Consider the following 24,314-nt stretch of genomic DNA (forward strand, 5'->3'; position numbering starts at 1 on the left):
CTACATGGCGAATAAACCAGGTTCTGATTCTTATGAACACCAGAAGGTGCCTGCAAAGGGGATGCTTCAACGAATTCAGGAAGCAGATGAGATTATCTTAAAACTGTCATGAAATGTCATTTATTATTTGTTTGTGCTCCCTCCATATCAGATGAAAGCTTAGATATGTTTGAGTTTGAAGTTGTATTTCTATGTTTTGAGGTCTACGTGCTTTTATGCAATAATTCATCTCCAAGGAAATTCCCAAGGCAAACATGTTTAATGGGGTTAATGATCTGATGAATGATCTTAATGGAACAGGGGTGGTTATGACACTATCGACTGCTGTGTCTTATCCTTAGTGATTATCATGTGGCCCTGGCAGTCAGGTGTCAGAATCAGCTTTACCATAACAGGGAGTGGCTCGGCAGCCGTTTGTCTCTGAGTTATCACCCAGCATACGCTGACGCCCTTGTTCCTGACTCGCAGGCTGGACACCAGAAAACTTCAGTCATGGTGGTCTTGAGGGAGGTAAGATAATCACAGATTATTATCGTGCCTTGTGAGTTGTGATCCGTCTGTAATGTAGAAAGGTGAAACTGTAACGTCCAGACCTGAATGTTGGTGTTTTCCTGTCCACCTCTGCTTCCCTTCTCCAGGGCGACTTTGTATGGGTGGACTCTGGAATAGGAGTGCCCATAGGGGCGGAGGTCAAGCTTACAGACAAGGGACAGCTGCAACTGATTGATGATGAAGGAAAGGTAAAATCTGAAAAGATTTCGTAATAGAACCCTTTTCACATCTGTGGAGTTCCATTAAGAACCCTTGTGAGGTTCCGAGAGGGACCTCACAGAGCTGAAAAGAGTTCTCTCTGGAACCATAGGATTTTGTCTGTCTGGTTCTGCTTGTCCAAACATTCCTGCTGTTCCCCATGGTCCTCAGTTACACTTCATGTGGATTCTGTACAACAAGAGGCCTGGGGTCAGTATGGGTTTGACCAGATGGAGGCCTGCAGGCCTGTGCTGGGCTCAGTGATGGTTATCCTCTCTCCCACTAGGAGCACAAGATCAACAAGAAGAAAGAGGCCAGCCTGCGACTGATGCACCCCACCTCGGTGAAGGGTGTGGATGACATGATCCGGCTGGGGGACCTCAACGAGGAAGGCCTGCTCCGAAACCTGTTCATCCGCCACAAGGACGGAATCATCTACGTAAGTCCCTGCTGCGGGGAAGAGATCTGAAGGCTGGTGATTCACAGGCAGGACTGGGGAGGGGAAGACATAGCAGGGTTTAGTAGAGGTGTGGCAAACCTGGAATCACCTAGTCTGGAAAATGTACCATCTGTCTTTAAACATAATTTATGGGTGAAACAGCTCAATGTTTCTACTACAAATTTTCAGGCATTCTTAGTGTGGGCTTGGTGGTTCGAAACCTATATTCCTTTTGATTCAGGGAATGAGTTCACTGTCAGACTTTGCCCTGTGGTTTTATCACTGTGGTTTGTCTCCATGGAGACGAATGAGCCGCTGTTTGGAAAGAACATCCCACTGTTTCCATGCCAAGGTTCTAGAACACAAACATTCAAGAACGCAACGAATATGTCTCATACAGTAACACCATAACCATACTTTTATTTTATTTTATATAAAGTAAAATAAAAAAGAAATAGTTTAGAGAGTGGGGAGATTTGACACCTCCAAAGCAGAAGTGTTACCAGAGAGTGTGGGATAGAGGTGACAGGGTTGCTGCTCTGTTGAATAACGTGATCTCTTGATCTAACACACACACACACACTCCCTCCCTCACACCCTCAGTCACACCTGATGGCTGCAATGTGCTCAGACCTACACAGGCTCCATCCTGGTGGCAGTGAACCCCTACCAGGTGCTCCCCATCTACACCACGGAGCAGGTGCACCAGTACACCGACCGGCGCCTGGGAGAGCTGCCTCCTCACGTGTTCGCCATCGCAGACAGCTGCTTCTTCAACATGCGCCGCAACCGCAAGGACCAGTGCTGCGTCATCAGGTCAGACAGACACACCCTCTCTGGCCACAAAAAGCTCTACTGTACTGTGTTAGGGTGGAGATGAGAGTGCTGCAGGTGGTTCTGTGGTGGGGGTGGTTCTGTGGTGGAGGTGGTTCTGTGGTGGAGGTGCAGGTGGTGCAGATGGAGGTGGTTCTGTGGTGGAGGTGCAGGTGGTGCAGATGCAGGTGGAGGTGGTTCTGTGGTGGAGGTGCAGGTGGTGCAGGTGGAGGTGGTTCTGTGGTGGAGGTGCAGGTGGTGGAGGTGCAGGTGGTGGAGGTGCAGGTGTTGGAGGCGCAGGTGGTGCTCAGCAGGTGGAGGTGGTTCTGTGGTGGAGGTGCAGGTGGTGGAGGTGCAAGTGGGGGAGGTGCAGGTGGAGGTGGTTCTGTGGTGGAGGTGCAGGTGGAGGTGGTTCTGTGGTGGAGGTGCAGGTGGTGGAGGTGCAGGTGGTGGAGGTGCAGGTGGTGGAGGTGCAGGTGGTGCTCAGCAGGTGTGTCTCTCCCCCAGCGGGGAGTCGGGGGCTGGGAAGACGGAGAGCACCAAGCTCCTGCTGCAGTTCCTGGCGGCCGTGAGTGGGCAGCACTCCTGGATCGAGCAGCAGATCCTGGAGGCCAACCCCATCCTGGAGGGTGAGCAGCAGTGATCATTGATTTAGATACGACCGCTCTACAGATTCATATGTCCCAGAGTTGTAATTCATGTCTGTGTCTGGATCCCGGTGAGACTCAGACTGTGGTGGGCCGGCACACATGGACACACATCAGTGGGTTATTTCATTGGTTCCATCGAGGGTGACATGTCCTGCCTTGGTTAAGTACAACCCCTTTCCCTATTGGCTAAACTGGGTTTAATCCAACAGCCTTTGGTAACGCCAAGACCATCCGCAACGACAACTCCAGCCGCTTCGGCAAGTACATCGACATCAGCTTCACTGCATCAGGAGCCATCGAGGGCTCTCGCTTCGAGCAGTACCTGCTGGAGAAGTCTCGCGTCTGTCGTCAGGTGAGCAGACACACCTTCAGACTGAGACGTTTCACTTCCTGGTCCAGAACTACAGGAGGTGAAGAGTAGTGGTGTTGTGTGTGTTGATGTGGAGGCTGTTTGAGCGAGGGGGTACTGGATACAAACAGGTGTGGATAAGAAGACATGTTGTCTTGCTGTGTGTCTGTGGGCAGGCTGCGGAGGAGAGAAACTACCACATCTTCTACTGCATGCTGATGGGGATGACAGCAGAGCAGAAGAAGATCCTGTCGCTAGGGAACGCTTCCCAATATCATTACCTGACCATGGTACCTCACAATACTGATTACAAGTATTCCACTGACTCATAAAATGGATCCCCCCACAAAAAAACGTCAAAATATCGATCATTGTGATTTTTCGTCAGCTTCGAGGATACTTCTGTTAAACACTTGAGAATGTGTTGCCAGGGTAACTGTACCAGCTGTGAGGGGAGGGATGACCTCAAGGAGTACGCCCACTTCCGCTCCGCCATGAAGATCCTCACGTTCTCTGAGAACGACTGGTGGGAGATCTCCAAGCTGCTGGCCGCCATCCTTCACCTCGGCAACGTGGCCTTCGAAGGTCTAGAACTCCTTGTCCTTCACTGTGGGAAAACAGCAGCTTGTCTCTGCTGAACTCTACTGTACTCTACTGCAGTGTACTCCACTCTACTGCACTCTACTCAGCTAACCTCCAACCTTTCTTTCATCCTTCCAGCCACCATCTCGAATAACATGGAAAGCTGTGAAATCCTCTCCTCTTCTCATTTCACTGTGGCCAGCAGTCTACTGGAGGTAAACGCAACTGACTCAGTCCTGTTAGAACACTTAAGCTTTCCCTCAGGCTTGTGCAGACAGACGGTGGGGTGTTGTAGAGGTGCATCATATAAACAGCCAGTGGCCTGACAGGTGGTTGTGTGTGTTGTGTGCAGGTGGACCCTAGGACCCTGGAGCACAGTCTGATCCAGCGCTCCTTCATGACCTCCAGGGAGAGCGTCACCAAGCTCCTCACCTCCGCCCAGGCTCTCGATGGCAGGGACGCCTTCGTCAAAGTAACACACAGCAGGATGTTACGCTGGAAGGAGTAGTAGTAATATTGTGTTGAAATCAAAAATAAAAGGGATTATATTTCATTGTTATTCTTTTACGCGTTCTTCCTCGTCCAGGCCATCTATGGGAGGCTGTTCATCTGGGTTGTTGACAAGATCAACAGCGCCATTTACAAGCCCCCACCCGATGACCCCAACTACATCCGTCAGTCCATCGGCCTGCTCGACATCTTCGGCTTTGAGAACTTCAAACACAACAGGTCAGCGTTGCTGTCGGGTCATAGGTTTCTTTATAACCACTTTTTGTAAATGACAAATATGCCCCCCCCCCCCACACACACACTTTTTCTTAACAAAATAATATTTAACGGATCCTTGGTTATAAGGATATATATCTCGGTGTTTCTCAAAGCACTGAACTCTCCCCCCGTCTCTCTCCCTGCCCAGCTTCGAGCAGCTCTGCATCAACTTTGCTAACGAGCAGCTGCAGCAGTTCTTTGTGAAGCACATCTTCAAGCTGGAGCAGGAGGAGTACGCTCGAGAGAACATCGTCTGGAAGCTCATCCAGTTCAAGGACAACCAGCGCACCCTGGACGTGTTAGCCAGCAAGCCCCTCAACATCCTGTCTCTCATCGACGAGGAGAGCCACTTCCCCAAGGTCACCCCGCAGCCTCCATCCTGCCCCGTCTCATGCGTCCATCTGACTGGTTAACTGAGTGGAAAGTTGTTTGTGTGTTTTAATCGTCTTCTTCTTCGGTTTCTTAGGGCACAGACACCACCATGTTGGTTAAGATCGGCAGCAACCACGACCAGGGGGACGTGTACTTGCCTCCGAAGAACAACCACGACACAACGTTTGGGATCCAGCATTTTGCTGGCGTGGTACATTACGAATCCAAAGGTTTGTTATGAAGATGACTAACATGGCGGGCGGTTTTTCACTTTTTAAAAATGTATTTATCAAATGTTATTTCAGAACATCAATCAGCTGGATTCATGTATAGATTTTTTATTAAAATTGTGTTAAATATACTTAGTTTTTCCCAATACCAATACTATTTGCACTCTCTCACCTCTCACCAACATTTCTTCTCCCCACCTCGCTGTCTGTGAACGTCTGTTCCTGCTTCTTGCTTCCGGTTCCTGCTTCCTGTTCCTGCTTCCTGTCTCCAGGGTTCCTGGAGAAGAACAGGGATGCCCTCAGTGCCGACCTCATCCAGCTGGTGGAAACATCCTCCAACAAGCTCCTGAAACAGGCCTTCAAGAACGAGCTGACCTCCGGCACCATCATCAACACCACCAACCCCAAGTTGATGATCACACCCAAGAACTCTCTCAGGGTCAGAAAGAATGTCATCCTCGCTCTTGTCTTTTTTGGTGTTTGGGGGAATTAGTAACAGGAATATTCATATAACTTACTTCCCTCTTGGTTTTTCTGCATCTCATTCCAAACTGTGTCTCTCTCTCCCTGTACTCTCTCTCTTCCTCCCTTACCATCTCTTTCTCTCTGATTCCCTCTTTTCTCTCTCCCTCTCCCCCTTCCCTGTCTCTCTCTTCTCTCCCTCCAGCAAGCAGCAGATAAGAAGCGTGTTCTTACGTTGAGTGGTCAGTTCCGTCAGTCTCTGGACGCTCTGATGAAGACCCTCACGGCCTGCCAGCCCTACTTCGTCCGCTGCATCAAACCCAACGACTTCAAGAAACCCATGGTCAGTCAGCACGTTCACACACCATACGGGACTGACTGCAAATGTTGAGAAACTTCTGTACTTTATAGTTACTCTTTGGGCCCACGCATTTTGTCAAACAGTGCTTTTGTGTGTGTGTTTGTTTGTTTGTCAGCTGTTCGACTGGGAGCTGTGTATCCGGCAGCTCCGCTACTCTGGGATGATGGAGACAATCAGGATTAGGAAGGCGGGCTACCCCATCCGCTACACCTTCGACGAGTTCATGGAGCGCTACCGCGTCCTGCTCCAAACCTCCGTCTGCGAGCCCAGAACGGTGAGCAGGGTCTGACCCTGTCCCATCCCGTTGGAGAACCCTCCACACCTCACCCCCCCTGGAGAACCCTCCACACCTCACCCCCCCCCCCCTGGAGAACCCTCCACACCTCACCCCCCCTGGAGAACCCTCCACACCTCACCCTCCCCCCCTGGAGAACCCTCCACACCTCACCCCCCCTGGAGAACCCTCCACACCTCACCCCCCCCCCGGAGAACCCTCCACACCTCACCCCCCCCCTGGAGAACCCTCCACACCTCACACCCCCCTTGGAGAACCCTCCACACCTCACCCTCCCCCCCTGGAGAACCCTCCACACCTCACCCTCCCCCCCTGGAGAACCCTCCCCACCTCACACCCCCCCCTGGAGAACCCTCCACACCTCCCCCTCCCCCCCTGGAGAACCCTCCACACCTCACACCCCCCCCTGGAGAACCCTCCACACCTCACACACCCCCCTGGAGAACCCTCCACACCTCACCCCCCCCCCCCCCCCGGAGAACCCTCCACACCTCACACCCCCCCCTGGAGAACCCTCCACACCTCACACCCCCCTTGGAGAACCCTCCACACCTCCCCCTCCCCCCCTGGAGAACCCTCCACACCTCACACCCCCCCCTGGAGAACCCTCCACACCTCACCCCCCCCCCCCGGAGAACCCTCCACACCTCCCCCTCCCCCCCTGGAGAACCCTCCACACCTCACACCCCCCCCTGGAGAACCCTCCACACCTCACCCCCCCCCCCCGGAGAACCCTCCACACCTCACCCCCCCCCTGGAGAACCCTCCACACCTCACACACCCCCCTGGAGAACCCTCCACACCTCACACCCCCCCTGGAGAACCCTCCACACCTCACCCCCCCCCTGGAGAACCCTCCACACCTCACACACCCCCCTGGAGAACCCTCCACACCTCACACCCCCCCTGGAGAACCCTCCACACCTCACCCCCCCCCCGGAGAACCCTCCACACCTCACACCCCCCCCTGGAGAACCCTCCACACCTCACACACCTGTCTGAACACGTCTGTGTCTGAACACCATGTGCTCTGTGTGTTCCACTGTTGAGAGAGAGTTCTGTTTCCCACACAGCAAACCACACAGAGGTGCTGTGAGAGTATCTGTGAGAATGTCCTGATGGAGGGAGACTGGAAGACTGGCAAGACCAAGGTCTTCCTCAAGGTGGGGTTCTCTGTTCACAACCCTGAACACACACACACACCCCTGAACACTCTCCATCTCTGAACACACACACACACCCCTGAACACTCCCCATCTCTCCAGCTCATGCCTTGTGTCCTCCCAGGACTTCCATGACACCATGCTGGAGGTGGAGAGAATGAAGGAGTTGAACAAGAAAGCTCTTCTGATCCAAAAGGTTCTTCGTGGATACAAGTTCAGGTCTGGCCTGGTCGTCCCAGCTCCTCTGGATGATTCAGTACTATATCGTCTGTTCTGTTAAGCTTGGAACTACTTTTTACTTTACTATATAGGCCCTTTCTCACTGTATAGAAGTTTGTATTTACCTGCTTGACTCCAACAGGAAGAACTTCCTGAGGAAGAAGGCCTCTGCTTTGGTGATTCAGAAACACTGGAGAGGACACCAGGGCAGGAAGCTGTACAGAGTGGTGCGTCCACAAGCCCTGACTGAGTCTGCACACAGACACACAGACACACAGACACACAGACACACAGACACACAGACACACAGACACACAGACACACAGACACACACACACACAGCACGCCAGCCGGGACACACCTACCCACTCTATCTAACTCTATATCTACACTACAGACAATGTATATGAGTTTGTGTCACTGCACTGTTTAAGCATGGAAACTAATCATTTCATCAGCTCATCTGTGTCTGTCTCTGTGCTGTGCTGGTGTCCTGTCTGTGTCTGTCTCTGTGCTGTGCTGGTGTCCTGTCTGTGTCTCTCTGTGTGCTGTGCTGGTGTCCTGTCTGTGTCTGTCTCTGTGCTGTGCTGGTGTCCTGTCTGTGTCTCTCTGTGTGCTGTGCTGGTGTCCTGTCTGTGTCTGTCTCTGTGCTGTGCTGGTGTCCTGTCTGTGTCTGTCTCTCTGTGCTGTGCTGGTGTCCTGCCTGTGTCTCTCTGTGTGCTGTGCTGGTGTCCTGTCTGTGTCTGTCTCTCTGTGCTGTGCTGGTGTCCTGCCTGTGTCTCTCTGTGTGCTGTGCTGGTGTCCTGTCTGTGTCTCTCTGTGTGCTGTGCTGGTGTCCTGTCTGTGTCTGTCTCTCTGTGCTGTGCTGGTGTCCTGCCTGTGTCTCTCTGTGCTGTGCTGGTGTCCTGCCTGTGTCTCTCTGTGCTGTGCTGGTGTCCTGCCTGTGTCTCTCTGTGCTGTGCTGGTGTCCTGCCTGTGTCTCTCTGTGCTGTGCTGGTGTCCTGCCTGTGTCTCTCTGTGCTGTGCTGGTGTCCTGCCTGTGTCTGTCTCTCTGTGCTGTGCTGGTGTCCTGCCTGTGTCTCTCTGTGCTGTGCTGGTGTCCTGCCTGTGTCTCTCTGTGCTGTGCTGGTGTCCTGTCTGTGTCTCTCTGTGTGCTGTGCTGGTGTCCTGCCTGTGTCTCTCTGTGTGCAGGTCCAGCTGGGCTTCAGCCGCCTGCAGGCACGGGTGCGGGCACGCCAGCTGCGGCGCAGCTACGAGCAGCAGAGGGTTGCGGTGGTGGTGCTGCAGGCGCGGGCGCGAGGCTGTCTGGCCAGGAGGGCCTGGGCACGGCAGAGGCAGGCAGTGGTGCTGCTGCAGGCCCACACCAGAGGCATGCTGGCCCGCAAGACCGCACAGAAGATGAAGACAGATGTACGCGCTGCTCTTTGGGATAGCTCAATGACTGTGTGTGTGTGTGTGTGTTTGTCAGTGTGTGTAGGTTTACATGCTATATTCAGTATAAAATGATGTATAAATCCTCTGTCTAACCCTGTTCCTCAGGTTTGTTTAACAGTTCCTCCTCCTCCCTCCAGGCCTTCCTGTCTGCCAAGGAGCGGCGAGATGAGGAGCTGGCCAAGATGGAGCGACAGAGACGCCTGGAGGAAGTACTGAGGCAGAAACACCAAGCCTCCCGCCAATCAGAATCCATCACGGACCAGGAAATGGACGACATCTTTGGCTTCCTGCCCAAAATGGTCGGAGGGCAGGAGGGCCAGGCGCCCGTGGGATTTGAGGTCAGAGAGCCGACGGGGTGTCCTGACGTGATCAGGGAGGGGAGGAGAGGGGGGAGGAGGGGAGGGGAGGAGGAGGGGAGGAGGAGGGGGAGGAGGGGAGGGGGGAGGGGGGAGGAGGGGAGGGGGGAGGGGGGAGGAGGGGAGGGGGGAGGGGGGAGAGGAGGAAGGGATGAGAGGAGGGGAGGAGGAGGGGATGAGAGGAGGATGGGGAGGGGGGAGGGGAGGAGGGGAGGAGGGGAGGAGAGGGGAGGGGGGAGGGGGGAGGAGGGGAGGGGAGGAGAGGGGGGAGGAGGAGTGGAGAGGAGAGGAGGGGGGAGGAGGAGGGGAGAGGAGGAGGGGAGGGGAGGAGAGGGGGAGGAGGAGTGGAGAGGAGGAGGGGAGGGGAGGAGAGGGGGGAGGAGGAGTGGAGAGGAGGGGAGGGGGGGAGGAAGGAGCTGTTACTGCACTGTAGCTGTGTAGGTCTGCTGTACTTCAGACAGCATACATCACAAACCTCTGCTTAACTTCCTCTCTTTTACAGCATCAAACTATTTTGATTGTGTCAGTTTGTAACAGTAATCGACTGTACGGTGTGGGTAACAGCATGTGTGGCCCCTCAGGACCTGGAGAGTCAGAGGAAGGAGGTGGTGGAGGAGGTGGATCTGGACGACCTGCCCCTGGTGGAGGAGCTTCCAGAGGAGGACTATGATGACCTGGATGAGTTCTCCTTCTCCAAGTTTGCCTCCATGTACTTCCAGGGTGCGGCCACGCCCGCACACATCCGCCAGAGACTCCGGCAGCCCCTGCTGTACCACGAGGACGAGGGGGACGTCCTGGTAGCTGCACCCTCCCTCCCTCTTTCTCTCTCTCTCTCTCTCTCTCTCTCTCTCTCTCTCTCTCTCTGTGTCTCTCTCTCTCTCTCTCTCTCTCTGTGTCTCTCTCTCTCTCTCTCTCTCTCTTTCTGTCTCTCTCTCTCTCTCTCTCTCTCTGTGTGTGTCTCTCTTTCTCTCTCTCTCTCTCTCTCTCTGGGCCTCATGTACGTACATTCCCAACGTAGCGTTATTAGCGCCATGGCCAACCCGCAGATTGCGCACGCTGTGAAACTTCAGTTTACGTCGTATTTACGAAACTTGCAGGTCATCAGGTAATCAGGGCCTTTCTCTGTCCACTATACCGCACATTGCGAGCATTTAAAAGCGCAATATAATGGGCCTCCTTCTCTCTTTCTATCATGGATCAGCCACCAAAGTCAAAACAGTAATGACTGTTTGAAATGATCCTGATGCCAATATTTGTAATGTAGCGAGGAGTTTAACAACTGCTGGAATGGAATGTGAACGCTGAGTCGGAGATTCAATGTAATTCTTCCAGTATCTGTATTATTGTGTGGCTGGTTAATCTGTAACGTGTTATGATTTTGTGTTCACTCAACTCAAAAAGTGTGATCCTTGTGGCAAAAATCCTTTACCCTATGTCTTCGTCTTGCTCGGGTTACGACTGCCATTTCACCAGGAGGCATATGCACATCCTGGTTTCATCCTGAATTTTCAACGCAAAATAGAGGTGCACTTTCACAGGCGTTTTTTGTACATACCGCCGAATACATAATTATGCCACGTTGTGCTTCCCCTCCCATCTCTTTATGGGAAACTCCCACTTTTCCTGCATGACACTGAAAAGTGCAATTTGCCATTTTCAGTTCCTGCGACAGGCAGTCTGCGCTTTAACCTCAGTGTGGCATGTTTGTACACACCTCACCATGATTTTACGTGCTAATTGCAAAACAAATACGCCTGAAGTGGGCGCAAAAGCGTTAGTACATGAGGCCCTGTGCGTCTCTCTCTCTCTGTGTCTCTCTCTCTCTGTGTCTCTTTTACTCTGTGTCTCTCAGTTTTGTTTCTCTGACTCTCTACCCCACCCTCCCTCCGTCCCTCCGTCCCTCCCTCCCTCCAGGCCTCTGTGACAGTGTGGTGGATCATCCTAAGGTTCATGGGGGACCTCCCGGAACCCAAGCCCCAGCAGCAGGGCCTGTCCCGGGGCCCCAGCCAGGCTGACCGCTCCCTGCCCCAGGACCTGGTCTCCAGGCAGGACCGCAGACTCAGTCACATGGTGGGCCTCGACCAGGTGGGTTGCTCTGCATGCTGGGATTCCTCTGGAAGGTTCTGGAATCTACCCTGTGTTAAATGTTCCGGATCAACATAATGTTGTCGGGCATCAGTGACATAAAAAAAAAAGAAGAAAGTTCTAGTTTACATTTGAATGAACACTAATCAATGAGTAAATGTGGTCTGTCTTCTCTGTAGAGAGTTCTGAGGGGCCAGAAAAACAGAAAGGTTTCCACTGTCCCAGAGGAGACGACTCCTCAAACCAGGAAGTCTTCCACCTTCACAGACCTCCTGACCCGGAACAGGAAGGCCTCAGCCATGCCCGACGAGGTCATCCTCAGCAGGAAGTCCTCCTCAACACCAGAGGCCTCCAGAACCAGGAAGTCTTCCACCTTCACAGACCTTCTGACCCGGAACAGGAAGGCGTCCGCTATCCCAGAACCCCCTTCTGGAAAGAGGAAACCCTCTATCATACAGGAAGAGGTGAGGTCATTTCTGGTTTAGGGAAAGACCCATTGGAGGTTTTTCACTTGGCAAACTTTATCGATTCGACCTCATTGATCCGAACCCTCATTCTGTTCGTCAAGGAGCAGAAAGTGCCCTCTAACCACGCATCAGTCCACAGCGTAATGTCTCCCTCTTCTCCCTCCGTCTCAGGCAGAGGACCAGACGGACGCTCCCAGACCCCCCACCATGCAGACGCTGAGTGAGAAAGACGAGGTCCTGATTGGCGAGGGACCCACCCTGGATCGTCCAATGACGTCTCTCGAAAAACTGCACATCATTGTTGGATACGCCATTGTGAGGCGTGACCTCAGGTGACCATCTGTTACCAAGACAACAACACACAATTCTACATCTAGCCCAAGATCCAGCATTTTCTACCACATGTTACATCGTAGTGAGAGCTTGTGCTTGTGTTGCAGAGATGAGATCTACTGCCAGATCTGCAAGCAGCTGCAGGAGAACTCGAACCGTAACAGCTTCTTCAGGGGCTGGGTCCTGCTGTCGCTGTGTCTGGGCATTTTCCCCCCCACGGAGAGATTCATCAAGGTGGGTCCGTTTCAAAAGGTTGAAAACATATAAATTAAATAAAAAACAGTTTAGGAAATAAAAGTTTTGAAAGGTTGAAAACGTGTGTGTGTATATATATATATATATATATGTATGTATATGTGTGTGTTTTTTTTAGTTTCTCAAATAAAGTTTTGAAATGTGCTTCCTCAGTTCCTCCAGAGCTTCATCCGTTTGGGGCCTGCGGGCTACGCCCCCTACTGTGCTGACCGGCTGAAGCGCACAGTGCTGAACGGTGTGAGAGCAGAACCTCCCAGCTGGCTGGAACTGCAGGTACGCTCTCCACACCCAGTACAGCCTTCCAGTAGAACATCCCAGTAGAACCACCCAACAGAAGAGCTTTGCAGTTTCTCCATCCACCAAACTGGACTTAAATAAACAAGAATATGACCGTATCTCATCCCTTGTGGACTGACTTGTCCTGCTGTGTGACTCCAGGCGACCAAGTCTAAGAAGCCCATGGCCGTGTCGGTGACCCTGATGGATGGGCGGACCCTCAGTCTGCCTGTAGACTCCGCCTCCAGCTCCCAGGAGGTGTGCCAGGTGCTCTCCCAGAAGGTCAAGCTCAAAGACAGCTTTGGCTTCTCTCTCTACGTGGCCCTGTACGAGAAAGTAGGTCACTCTGTCACGTTCATTGTCAGATTAGATGTTGTTAAACGCTCGGTTGTCAGGGTTGTGTATGTCTGTATTTGATATGTGTATCGTTCCGTGTAAGGTGGAATGAGCCGCGTGTATGTGCCGTTCTCAGGTGTGGTCGCTGGGCAGCGGGCGCGAGCACGTGATGGACGCCATCTCTCAGTGTGAGCAGGAAGTGAAAAGGAAGGGTGGGCAGGAGCAGCACGCACCATGGAGACTCTACTTCAGGAAGGAGATCTTCACGCCGTGGCACGACTGCAGCCAGGACGCCGTGAGCAGTGACCTGGTCTACCGGCAGGTCATTAGGGGCCTGCGCTTCGGGGAGTACCGCTGTGAGAAGGTGAGGGGGGGGGGGAGTACCGCTGTGAGAAGGTGAGGGAGGGGGGGAAGTACCGCTGTGAGAAGGTGAGGGGGGGGGGGGGGGGGAGTACCGCTGTGAGAAGGTGAGGGAGGGGGGGAAGTACCGCTGTGAGAAGGTGAGGGGGGGGGGGGGGAGTACCACTGTGAGAAGGTGAGGGGGGGGGGGGAGTACCACTGTGAGAAGGTGGGGGGGGGGGAGTACCACTGTGAGAAGGTGAGGGGGGGGGCTTCTGGCAGGCAGGATTTGGCAAGCTCTGTTGACTACCCATGACTGCATCAATTATTCAAATGACTTGTTATTGATCAACACTGTGGCTCAATAATAGCTTCCTGTGTGACTGTCTCTCTCTCTTCATCTCTCTCTCTTCTTATCTCGCCCTATCTCTCCCCCCCCCCCCCAGGAGGATGACTTCATCCAGCTGGCTGCTAAGCACTTCTATGTGCAGCATGGCTCAGACACCAGCCCAGAGAAGGCCAGGGCGGTGGTCCAGGACTGTGTCAACAGCTCTGTGCTGGAGGCCAAGTCTGAGGCCAAGTGGGTTCAGATGGTCACCACCGCCCACGCCCAGGTCAGTCACAGTGCTGTCATGTGTTTCACCTATAGCATGCAAACAATCTACGGTATTTATGTACTACAAACTAGACTTATATATATATATATATATAAAAGTGTCCCCATTCTGGTGTCCCCAGGGTCCATACATCAGCTCCAAAAAGACTGCAGCCAGCGTGAAGGCCGAGGTGGTTGACCAGGCCCGCCAGAAGTGGCCCATGTTCTTCTCCAGGTTCTTCGAGGTTGCCAAGACCTCAGGTAACCCTCCTGTTTGGCTCTCTGTTCCTGCAGTAACTGGTCTTGCCCTGCAGGGGGCGCACCGTCATCTCTCACACAGGAAGTTCAGCCGGGTCAGACCTGGACTGTGTTTGTGTGACCTGCATGCCCTCCCCCACCACACGCACACCAAACTCTACTAACTAAATAGAAACATGATATTTATTTGATTTCATGTTTGAGTTGCTGTTGAGAGTTCTCAGTTGTGTGTCGAGAGAGATAGAGTTCTTGTTAGCAACTTTAACCCGCCCTCAAGCTCCGCCCTCACACCCCTCCCTCACGCCCTACCCTGACGCCCCTCCCTCACGCCCGTCCCTCCTGCCCCGCCGTCACGCCCCTCCCTCACGCCCCTCCCTCACGCCCCTCCCTCACGCCCCTCCCTCCTTCCCCGCCCTCAGGCCCCGCCCTCCTGCCCCGCCCTCACGCTCTGCTCTCCCCGGTGTTCCCCCACAGGCCCTGCCCTCACGCTCTGCTCTCCCCCACAGGCCCTGCTCTGCCCAAGAACAAGTTCATCGTGGCCGTTAACTGGACAGGCATCACCTTCCTAGACGAGAAGGAGAGGAGACTGCTGCAGCTGTCCTACCCAGAGGTCACCGGGGTCATCACCGTCAGGTACCGGCCGCCTGATGCCCGATGAGTCATGACAAGATGGCTGTCAGTTAGCATTTAGCGATATGAGATGGGACCCTGCAGTATAGTTCATGTGCTTTGGAGTTAGCTTCGATGCTAGCTGTTCTGTTTGTGATTGTGTGGTTGTGCTGATGGTCCCTCCTCAGAGAAGCCAAGGTGTTGGGTCAGTCCGTGTCCCTACTGACCCTGAGGGGAGACTTCACCCTGACCGGCCCGATGGCTGGGGGCATCGCTGAGCTGGTGCAAATGTTCCTGGAGGGCCTGAGAGATCGCTCCTGCTACGCCGTCGCCCTGCAGGACGCCAGCAGCCAAGGTCAGACATCCAGCTAACGCTCATCTCCACACCCGGGAAAATTCCAGAGGATAGGGAACCCGGGATATAGTGGAGACGTGGACATGAATCTGTCCAAAAAAACTAATTTGTTTATTTTTCTGTGATGGTTTGTCCCGTGCAGATGACCCTACGTTCTTGAACTTCAAGAAGGGAGAGCTGATTGTCATCATCCAGGACGAGGAATTCCCTCTCGCACGGGGCTGGATGAAGGGTCGAAATGAGCGCACCTCTAAGTCAGGGGCAGTGCCCGCCGAATCTGTCCTGATCCTGCCCACCCTCACCAAACCCTCCAATGAAGTCATGGTACACTAATACACCTACCAATATTCATATGAATTATATTTTCATTCATTTAGCATGTGTTTGTATACACCAATGTGTGTGTGTGTGTCTCCAGAACCTGTTCAGCCTGTCCCCTGACCAGAGGCGCAGCGCCACCCAGCCCACGCTGAGAGAGACGGGCACCGTGGAGAGGATGGCCCCCGCCAGCCTCAAGGACTTCTCCCTCGAGTACTTCAGGTACACCTCAGGCATACGGGGGGGGGTCGAACCTCTCGACAACCAAGAGAGTGAAGCCAGACACGAGACGTGTTGTACTGTGTGTGTGTCTGGTGTGTGTGTGTCTGATGTGTGCGTGTGTCTGGTGTGTGTGTGTGTGTGTATCCAGGCAGCCCACCAGGGATGTGAACCGTCAGGTGATGTCGAAGGGCCAGGCTCCAGAGAGACTGTGGGCTTGTTCCAAAGAGCCCCTCCGCCAGCCACTACTCAGGAAGCTGCTGGGAAACTCAGAGCTCAGCCACCAGGCCTGCCTCGCCTTCACCGATATCCTCCACACACACACACACACAAACACTCAGGCCTCAGCCAGCATTTTTCCCTCTGTCTGAAAGCTGTTTGTCTGCTCGACCTTTTGTAATCTGTGTTCACTTCTCCACGGTGTGTTTTGACGTGTCTGTGTTGATGTGACGGTGGCCCAACACAGACAGCATGCCAGTTGTTTCCTTTGACCTTTGACCTCACCTATCCTGAAGTACATGGGGGACTACCCCACCAAGCAGATGCAGAGCCGCCTGGACCTGACCGACCAGATCTTCGGCCCTGCCACCAAGAATGAGCCCCTGAGAGATGAGATCTACTGTCAGATTATGAAACAGATGACCAGCAACAACAACAGGTAACCAAACAGGAACCTGATGACCCTGGGCACCCTGTCTGCATTGCTGTGCACATTTTCTTTTTTAAAGAGTTCACTTTTATTTTTTATTTTTAAACACTCAACAGCTAAGACACTCAGCCCAAACTGGAACACAAACTCCCTAAATACGACTTGACACTAAATCAACCCCCTTCATCATATCAACGTCAAATGACAAGGTTCTTCCATCATTGACTACACAAGGTGTCCATGTGGTCGTAAGAGCGTTGGTGATGCTGTGAGAGGAGAGCAGAGAGAGCGTGGCAAGCTGCTGAGCAGCTGTGAATCAGAGAGTGATGAGCAGCCTAAAGCAATGACTGTGTCCTGTCTTAACCCTGTCTCTCTCCTGTCTCTCTCCTGTCTCTCCCCTGTCTCTCCCCTGTCTCTCCCCTGTCTCTCCCCTGTCTCTCTCCTGTCTCTCTCCTGTCTCTCTCCTATCTCTCCCCTGTCTCTCTCCTGTCTCTCCCCTGTCTCTCTCCTGTCTCTCTCCTGTCTCTCCCCTGTGTCTCCAGGTTCAGTCTGGAGCAGGGCTGGCAGCTGTTGTGGCTGTGCTGCGGCCTGTTCCCTCCCAGCCAATCACTGCTCAAACACGCCCAGCGCTTCCTGGAGTCACGCCGCCGCGAACCCTTTGCCTCCGACTGTCTGAAGAGACTTCAGGGCTCGCTCAGGTGAGAGAGAGACACACAGAGAGACACACAGAGAGACACACAGAGAGACACACAGAGAGACAGACAGAGAGACACACAGAGAGACACACAGAGAGACACACAGAGACACACAGAGAGACAGACAGAGAGACACACAGAGAGACACACAGAGAGACACACACAGAGACACACAGAGAGACACAACACACACAGAGAGAGAGAGAGAGAGAGAGAGAGTGTGACACAGAGAGAGTGACACAGAGAGAGTGACACAGAGAGAGTGACACAGAGAGAGAGAGAGGGAGAGAGGGAGAGAGGGAGAGAGAGAGGGAGAAGAGAAAAAAAGCGAGAGAGTGTGTAGTGGCATGCAGAGGAACAGATAATGAACCATTAGTCTGGGGGACAATAACAGCTCTGTGATCTTCTCTGAAATCAGTTAAACAGTGAGACAGCTGGTCCACACACACACATACACACACACACATCATTAACGGTTTGGGAAAAACTCCCCTGTATGGGTGTAAGACCTTGTGTGTTGGAGGCCTTGTGGGCCCTGCTCTCACTGCATCAAGGTCTTGTTGTTCTAGTCTGATGAAGCAGTGCTGAATAGTGCTGATCTGTTCCCAGTGGTAGGTGACTCCTCCAGCTCTAATAAAGGGGGTTTGTCAGTAGAAGTGGGAGTCAGATGGCTGAGCGGTTAGGGAATCGGACTAGTAATCTGAAGGTTGCCAGATCAATTCCTGGCCGTTCCAAATTACATTGTGTCCTTGGGAAGGCACTTCACCCTACTGGGGGGGAATGTCCCTTGCTCTGGATAAGAGCGTCTACTAAAAGACTAAATGTAAAATGTAAATGTAGAAAAGTGAAGCCCTGTTCTGATGGGTCAAGTGGTGTGTTGACTAACGTGGTGTTGTCATGTTGTCATGTTGTCATGTTGTCATGTTGTATTGTGTCTTGGTGTGGTGTCGCGTTGCCGTGGTGTCGCGGTGCCGTGGTGTTGCGTTGCCGTGGTGTCGCGTTGCCACGGCGCTTCAGGACGGAGCCCAGGAAGCTGCCCCCCCACCAGGTGGAGGTGGATGCCATCGAGCAGAACAGCGCCCAGATCTTCCACAAGGTCCACTTCCCCAACGACACCGAGGAGGTGAGGCGCACACCTGTCAAAGCTCAACATTCAGGAGCTCAGCAACATTCAGGAGCTCAGCAACATTCAGGAGCTGGCAGTATTCAGCAGCTCCTCAGCGCTCAGTAACCATGTGTCTCTGCTGTGCTGGGGCTCCTCAGCGCTCAGTAACCATGTGTCTCTGCTGTGCTGGGCAGGTCTTCGAAGTGGCCACCAGCACCAGGATCAGAGACCTGGTTGAGACCATCTCCTCCAAACTCATGCTGGCCACTGCAGACGGCTTCAGCATCTTCGTCAAAACACCCGACAAGGTTGGACTGCTGTAGGACCAAACGTCCTGGTTTCTTGTCTTTTTATCACTTCCTGTCAGGTTGTTAGTTTGAATGGCTGTGAACATGTGTCTGTTGTGCTTTGTGTGACAACATCCTGTCATGGTTTCTCTTGGCCTCTTGCTCATCCAGGTTCTCAGTCTGAATGAAGCAGACTACTTCTTTGACAGCCTGAGGCAGATCACTGACTGGTCCAAGAAGGTCAAGACCACCAGGGAAGGTCAGTGGGCCTCATGCCTTGGAACGCCACTGTTACTAACGACCCTGGGAACTGACCCGCAGACAATCCTCTCTGTGTGTGCGTGTACTAGTGTGTGTGTGTTAATGTGTGTGTGCGTGTACTAGTGTGTGTGTGTGCTAATGTGTGTGTGTGTTCTGCAGGAGGACCCAACAACATCTCCTACATGGTGTTCTTCATGAGGAAGCTGTGGTTCAATGTGATCCCAGGGAGAGATCTGCAGGCTGACCTGATCTTCCACTACCCTCAGGTACGGCCCTGCAGCCCGGCTGCCTCCCTCACGTGCAGGGTGTTGGGGAACAAGCTCCTTGGTCTAGCGCTAGGTGTGTGGTTCCCTGTGCGCTGCTCCAGCAGTCGAGAAGTGTCATGCAGGGTTTGGCTCTCCAAGCATAACTTGGCTCCAAGTCACACATCTGTTAGCAATCCATCATTCATCCCAATGGCTGTTAAGGGGGACTAAGATCTGACATGAGTAGAACTTCTCTCATCTCCACAATCTGCAAAAAGAGAACAGAAAGAGGGTTCATTTAAATCAGATATGACCATGCCAGCCTGTTCTGTTAGCACAGCCTCTTCTGTTAGCACTGGAACCTGAAGTGATCTTGCTTCGCCCTTTTCTCTCCTGCCCCCTCTCCTGCCTCCCTGCCCCCTCTCCTGCCTCCCTGCCCCCTCTCCTGCCTCCCTGCCCTCTCTCCTACCTCCCTGCCCTCTCTCCTACCTCCCTGCCCTCTCTCCTGCCTCCCTGCCCCCTCTCCTGCCTCCCTGCCCTCTCTCCTGCCTCCCTGCCCCCTCTCCTGCCTCCCTGCCCCCTCTCCTGCCCCCCTGCCCTCTCTCCTGCCTCCCTGCCCCCTCTCCTGCCTCCCTGCCCCTCTCTCTTCCAGGAGCTACCTAAGTACCTGCGGGGCTACCACCAGGTGTCCAGGGCAGACATGGTGAACATCGGCGCTCTCCTCTTCAGGCTGAAGGCCAACAACGACCCTGCCCAGTTCCTCATGATCCCCAAGATGCTGAAGGAGCTGGTGCCCAACGACCAACTGAAGGCCATGTCTGCAGACGAGTGGAAGAAGGTAGGAGACAAGGTGCCAGGGTAGGAGACAAGGTGTTAGGGTAAGAGACAAGATGTTAGGGTAGGAGACAAGGTGCTAGGGTAGGAGACAAGGTGCCAGGGTAGGAAACAAGGTGTTAGGGTAAGAGACAAGATGCTAGGGTAGGAAACAAGGTGCCAGGGTAGGAAACACAAGGTGTTAGGGTAGGAGACAAGGTGTTAGGGTAGGAGACAAGGTTGCAGGGTAGGAAAGAGGGTTTGAATCACAGGAAAGTTTTGTTAATGAAGGAGAATCAATTTTTTTCCACGTCCACTTCCAGAACATCGTAGCTGCCTTCAACAAGCAGGCTGGCATGACAGAGGGAGAGACTATGGTGGCCTTCCTGAAGGCAGTGTGTCGCTGGCCAACGTTTGGATGTGCCTTCTTCGAAGTCAAGGTACCGTCATGTCCAGATGTTACGTTCTACTAAACAGAGAGCTTTATATGAGAGAGTGCCGCCAGTCTGGAGGGAACCCAGCAGAGGAGGAAACCGCTTCTCCATCCAAACATTCAACATCCTGACTCTCCTCTTCTTCACCGTCCAGCAAACATCAGATCCTAACTTCCCTGACATCGTGAGAATCGCCATCAGCAAGCAAGGAGTCACTCTCATCCACCCCAAAACCAAGGTAAACAAACTGCCAACAAACATGTGCGGCTTGTGAATGTGAAGACAGTATCAGCCTGTGAGGCGTCGATGCTCCAGAGATGTGGGTGGGGTCCTGAGCGCTGCTGGTCACCAACTCTCCTATCCTGTCTTAGGACATTCTGGCTTCTCACCCATTCAACCGCATCGCTAACTGGTGCAGTGGAAGCACCTACTTCCACATGACAGTGGGGAACCTGGTCCAGGGGAACAAGATCCTGTGTGAAACGTCTCTGGTAAGGAAGCACCCCTTCTGCTTGAACACCTGACTGCATGAACCACCTGCTCCTTAGTGTTCAGATATTATTAATAGAATCAGACCGATTATTCAACTGTGGTATTTATGTTTTAATCATGATATATCTTTTAATGTATTCATTCATGCACTCTTATTCATGATTTATACCCTGAATAATTAGGTTTTGTTTCAAAGACTCTTGTTCTAAGTCCTGGTCTTGTTTGGATTGTGTCCAGGGTTATAAGATTGATGACCTGCTGACGTCCTACGTCAACATGTATGTGAATGAGACCAGGGCGATGAAGACCAGGAACCGGCGCTACAACTGAACACACACACATCATAAACACACACACACACACACTCATACACACACACACACACACATCATACACACACACACTTTACACACTCATACACACATTCATACACACACTCAAGCACATACATATACACACACACACATACATAGAAACAGATAAAAACAGATACAAAAAGATGGGAACCAAATTATTCTCAGGTTTATGATGAACCTGGATCCATACCATTTCTAACTTAATCCAATGAAGAATGTTAAATCCACAAAAATGTTAGGTGATCGTACTCAAACATATTTGGCATAAAATCTATCTGAAATAACTAGTTGTATGTGCTATACTACTGCCATGTGTATTATCAAACTAGAGTTATTTATGGTCTAAGGCCTTTGTTGAAGAGGTGATTTATGTTTGAGTAATGCTACGATTTGCAAGCCAGATAGACCATTAAAAAAGTTTTTCCACCTGAAACCTTCCGTTGTTTAAAAGGATAGTTGATGTGCAGACCTCTGCTCAACACAGTCATAACCAGACCAGACGGCCTGCTGTCATCTCTACATTACCCCTTCCACACAGCCCTCCCCCTCCCTCCACACAGCCCTCCCCCTCCCTCCACACAGCCTCACCCTCCCTCCACACAGCCTCACCCTCCCTCCACACAGCCCTCCCCCTCCCTCCACACAGCCCTCCCCCTCCCTCCACACAGCCCTCCCCCTCCCTCCACACAGCCTCACCCTCCCTCCACACAGCCTCACCCTCCCTCCACACAGCCCTCCCCCTCCCTCCACACAGCCCTCCCTCCACACAGCCCTCACCCTCCCTCCACACAGCCCTCCCCCTCCCCCTCCCTCCACACAGCCCTCACCCTCCCTCCACACAGCCTCACCCTCTCTCCACACAGCCCTCCCCCTCCCTCCACACAGCCCTCCCCCTCCCTCCACACAGCCCTCACCCTCCCGCCACACAGCCCTCACCCTCCCTCCACACAGCCCTCACCCTCCCGCCACACAGCCCTCACCCTCCCTCCACACAGCCCTCACCCTCCCTCCACACAGCCCTCACCCTCCCTCCACACAGCCCTCACCCTCCCTCCACACAGCCTCACCCTCCCTTCACACAGCCCTCACCCTCCCTCCACACAGCCCTCACCCTCCCTCCACACAGCCTCACCCTCCCTCCACACAGCCCTCACCCTCCCGCCACACAGCCCTCACCCTCCCTCCACACAGCCCTCCCCCTCCCTCCACACAGCCCTCCCCCTCCCTCCACACAGCCTCACCCTCCCTCCACACAGCCTCACCCTCCCTCCACACAGCCCTCCCCCTCCCTCCACACAGCCCTCCCTCCACACAGCCCTCACCCTCCCTCCACACAGCCCTCCCCCTCCCCCTCCCTCCACACAGCCCTCACCCTCCCTCCACACAGCCTCACCCTCCCTCCACACAGCCCTCCCCCTCCCTCCACACAGCCCTCCCCCTCCCTCCACACAGCCCTCACCCTCCCGCCACACAGCCCTCACCCTCCCTCCACACAGCCCTCACCCTCCCGCCACACAGCCCTCACCCTCCCTCCACACAGCCCTCACCCTCCCTCCACACAGCCTCACCCTCCCCCTCCCTCCACACAGCCCTCACCCTCCCTCCACACAGCCTCACCCTCCCTTCACACAGCCCTCACCCTCCCTCCACACAGCCTCACCCTCCCTTCACACAGCCCTCACCCTCCCTCCACACAGCCCTCACCCTCCCTCCACACAGCCCTCACCCTCCCTCCACACAGCCCTCACCCTCCCTCCACACAGCCCTCACCCTCCTTCATAAACAGTCTCTGTCTGGGTTCACATGAGAGAGGCCTTCCTCCACAGTTAGGCTTCACCACCCAGTGTTTTCACTGAGCAGACCTGGGATAAAGAGTTGAACACAGAGCGGTGGGCTCTTCCCGGGCAGGGACGTGGAGAGTTCTCTTCACTCCTCCAGATAAGGCTCTGATTCAAGGCTGACGGGCTCATTAGCATGCACTGCTCCAGGGGGAGAGAGAGTGCTGTGTTTCTGACACACAGCTGGGATCTGCATGTATGAAATAAATATTACCCCTCCACACACACACACACACACCCACACACACCCACACACACACCCACCCCCACACACACCCACACACACACACACACACACACACACACACACACCCACCCCCACACCCCCCCACACACACACACACACACCCACACACACACACACACACACACCCCCACACCCACCCCCACACCCCCCCACACACACACACACACACCCACACACACACACCCACCCCCACACACACCCACACACACACACACCCACACACACCCACACCCACACACACACACACACCCCCACACCCACCCCCACACCCCCCCACACACACACACACACACCCACACACACACACACACACCCACACACACCCACACACACACACACCCACACACACCCACACACACACACACCCACACACACACACACACACACACACACACACACCCCCACACACCCCCCCACACACACACACACACACCAGCAGGCCTCTCCTCCACATCTGGGGACACGAGGATCATTCTTTTGGGCGGCTCAGTGTGTGATGCACCACTGTGGGATGAAAACCGACAAGGGCCCCTGTCTCCCCTCTCTCTCCCCCTTCTCTGTCTACCCCCTCTCTCCCCCTTCCCTGTCACCCTCGCTTGTTTTCCACTGGCTCTCCCTGGCGGGGGGGGGAGGATAGGGGGCCCCTGTCTAGAAACTTCAGACCATCCACAAAGGCTCATCTCTCAGACTCAGTCATAAAGCCCTCTATCAACCACACAGTTCATCTTCTGTCCAGTGATCATAGGGATGGAGGGGTGGAGGGAGGGAGGAAGGGATACATGGATGGATGGAGGGGTGGAGGGAGGGAGGAAGGGATACATGGATGGATGGAGGGGTGGAGGGAGGGAGGAAGGGATACATGGATGGATGGAGGGGTGGAGGGAGGGAGGGATAGAAGGCTACACAAAAAAAGTCATGTGGTGAACCACTAGGTCTGGTTTCCATGGCGCCGTGCCTGACGACTCGTTGCGACTGAGGCACGCCATGTCTTCTCCCTGCCTGCTCGTCATTCAGGCTGTTGTCGAGCAACAAGTGGCCCTCAGAGCGGGAGAGAGAGAGGGGTCAGGGGTCAGACCAGAGCCTCCCTGATGGGACGCGCTTTCTGTTATCAAATTTGTTGAGACACAAAAGGAGCCACAGTCTCCTTCTCAAGAACATGGGGGGTTGAGGAGAGAGGGGGGTGAGAGAGGTTGAGAAGAGGGGA

At 53.8% G+C, this 24,314-nt stretch overlaps 1 protein-coding gene across 1 annotated transcript; it reads left to right on the forward strand.

Annotated features, from left to right (window-relative positions):
* The first annotated feature begins 349 nt into the window (after positions 1–349).
* On the forward strand, positions 350–21,458 carry myo7ba (myosin VIIBa). The gene is made up of 47 exons (XM_084675434.1): positions 350–368; positions 592–740; positions 1,037–1,189; positions 1,821–2,005; positions 2,510–2,631; positions 2,862–3,004; positions 3,178–3,291; positions 3,433–3,586; positions 3,722–3,798; positions 3,936–4,055; positions 4,170–4,312; positions 4,500–4,710; positions 4,818–4,953; positions 5,226–5,392; positions 5,621–5,758; positions 5,892–6,050; positions 7,145–7,234; positions 7,359–7,453; positions 7,596–7,680; positions 8,645–8,863; positions 9,025–9,225; positions 9,825–10,040; positions 11,158–11,328; positions 11,508–11,792; positions 11,967–12,127; positions 12,236–12,362; positions 12,537–12,656; positions 12,822–12,995; positions 13,132–13,359; positions 13,781–13,948; positions 14,073–14,190; positions 14,694–14,820; positions 14,985–15,151; positions 15,294–15,475; positions 15,570–15,691; positions 15,840–15,994; positions 16,193–16,346; positions 16,880–17,035; positions 18,050–18,155; positions 18,332–18,445; positions 18,596–18,683; positions 18,845–18,951; positions 19,583–19,768; positions 20,067–20,183; positions 20,332–20,415; positions 20,549–20,668; positions 20,907–21,458. Exons 1-47 carry the CDS (start codon positions 350–352, stop codon positions 20,997–20,999), a joined length of 6,726 nt encoding a protein of 2,241 aa, XP_084531560.1. The 3' UTR covers positions 21,000–21,458.
* The last annotated feature ends 2,856 nt before the right edge of the window (positions 21,459–24,314 follow it).

This window comes from Hypomesus nipponensis, chromosome 16, assembly GCF_054491055.1.
Source record: "Hypomesus nipponensis isolate SF chromosome 16, ASM5449105v1, whole genome shotgun sequence".
In the NCBI taxonomy this organism is placed as follows: domain Eukaryota; kingdom Metazoa; phylum Chordata; class Actinopteri; order Osmeriformes; family Osmeridae; genus Hypomesus; species Hypomesus nipponensis.

Bases quoted from the DNA above. Each gene is read 5' to 3' on its own strand.
- myo7ba (XM_084675434.1), top strand. The intron at 4,056-4,169 runs GTAACACACAGC...TTCCTCGTCCAG, and splicing joins GCAGGGACGCCTTCGTCAAA to GCCATCTATGGGAGGCTGTT. The intron at 4,954-5,225 runs GTTTGTTATGAA...TCCTGTCTCCAG, and splicing joins GGTACATTACGAATCCAAAG to GGTTCCTGGAGAAGAACAGG.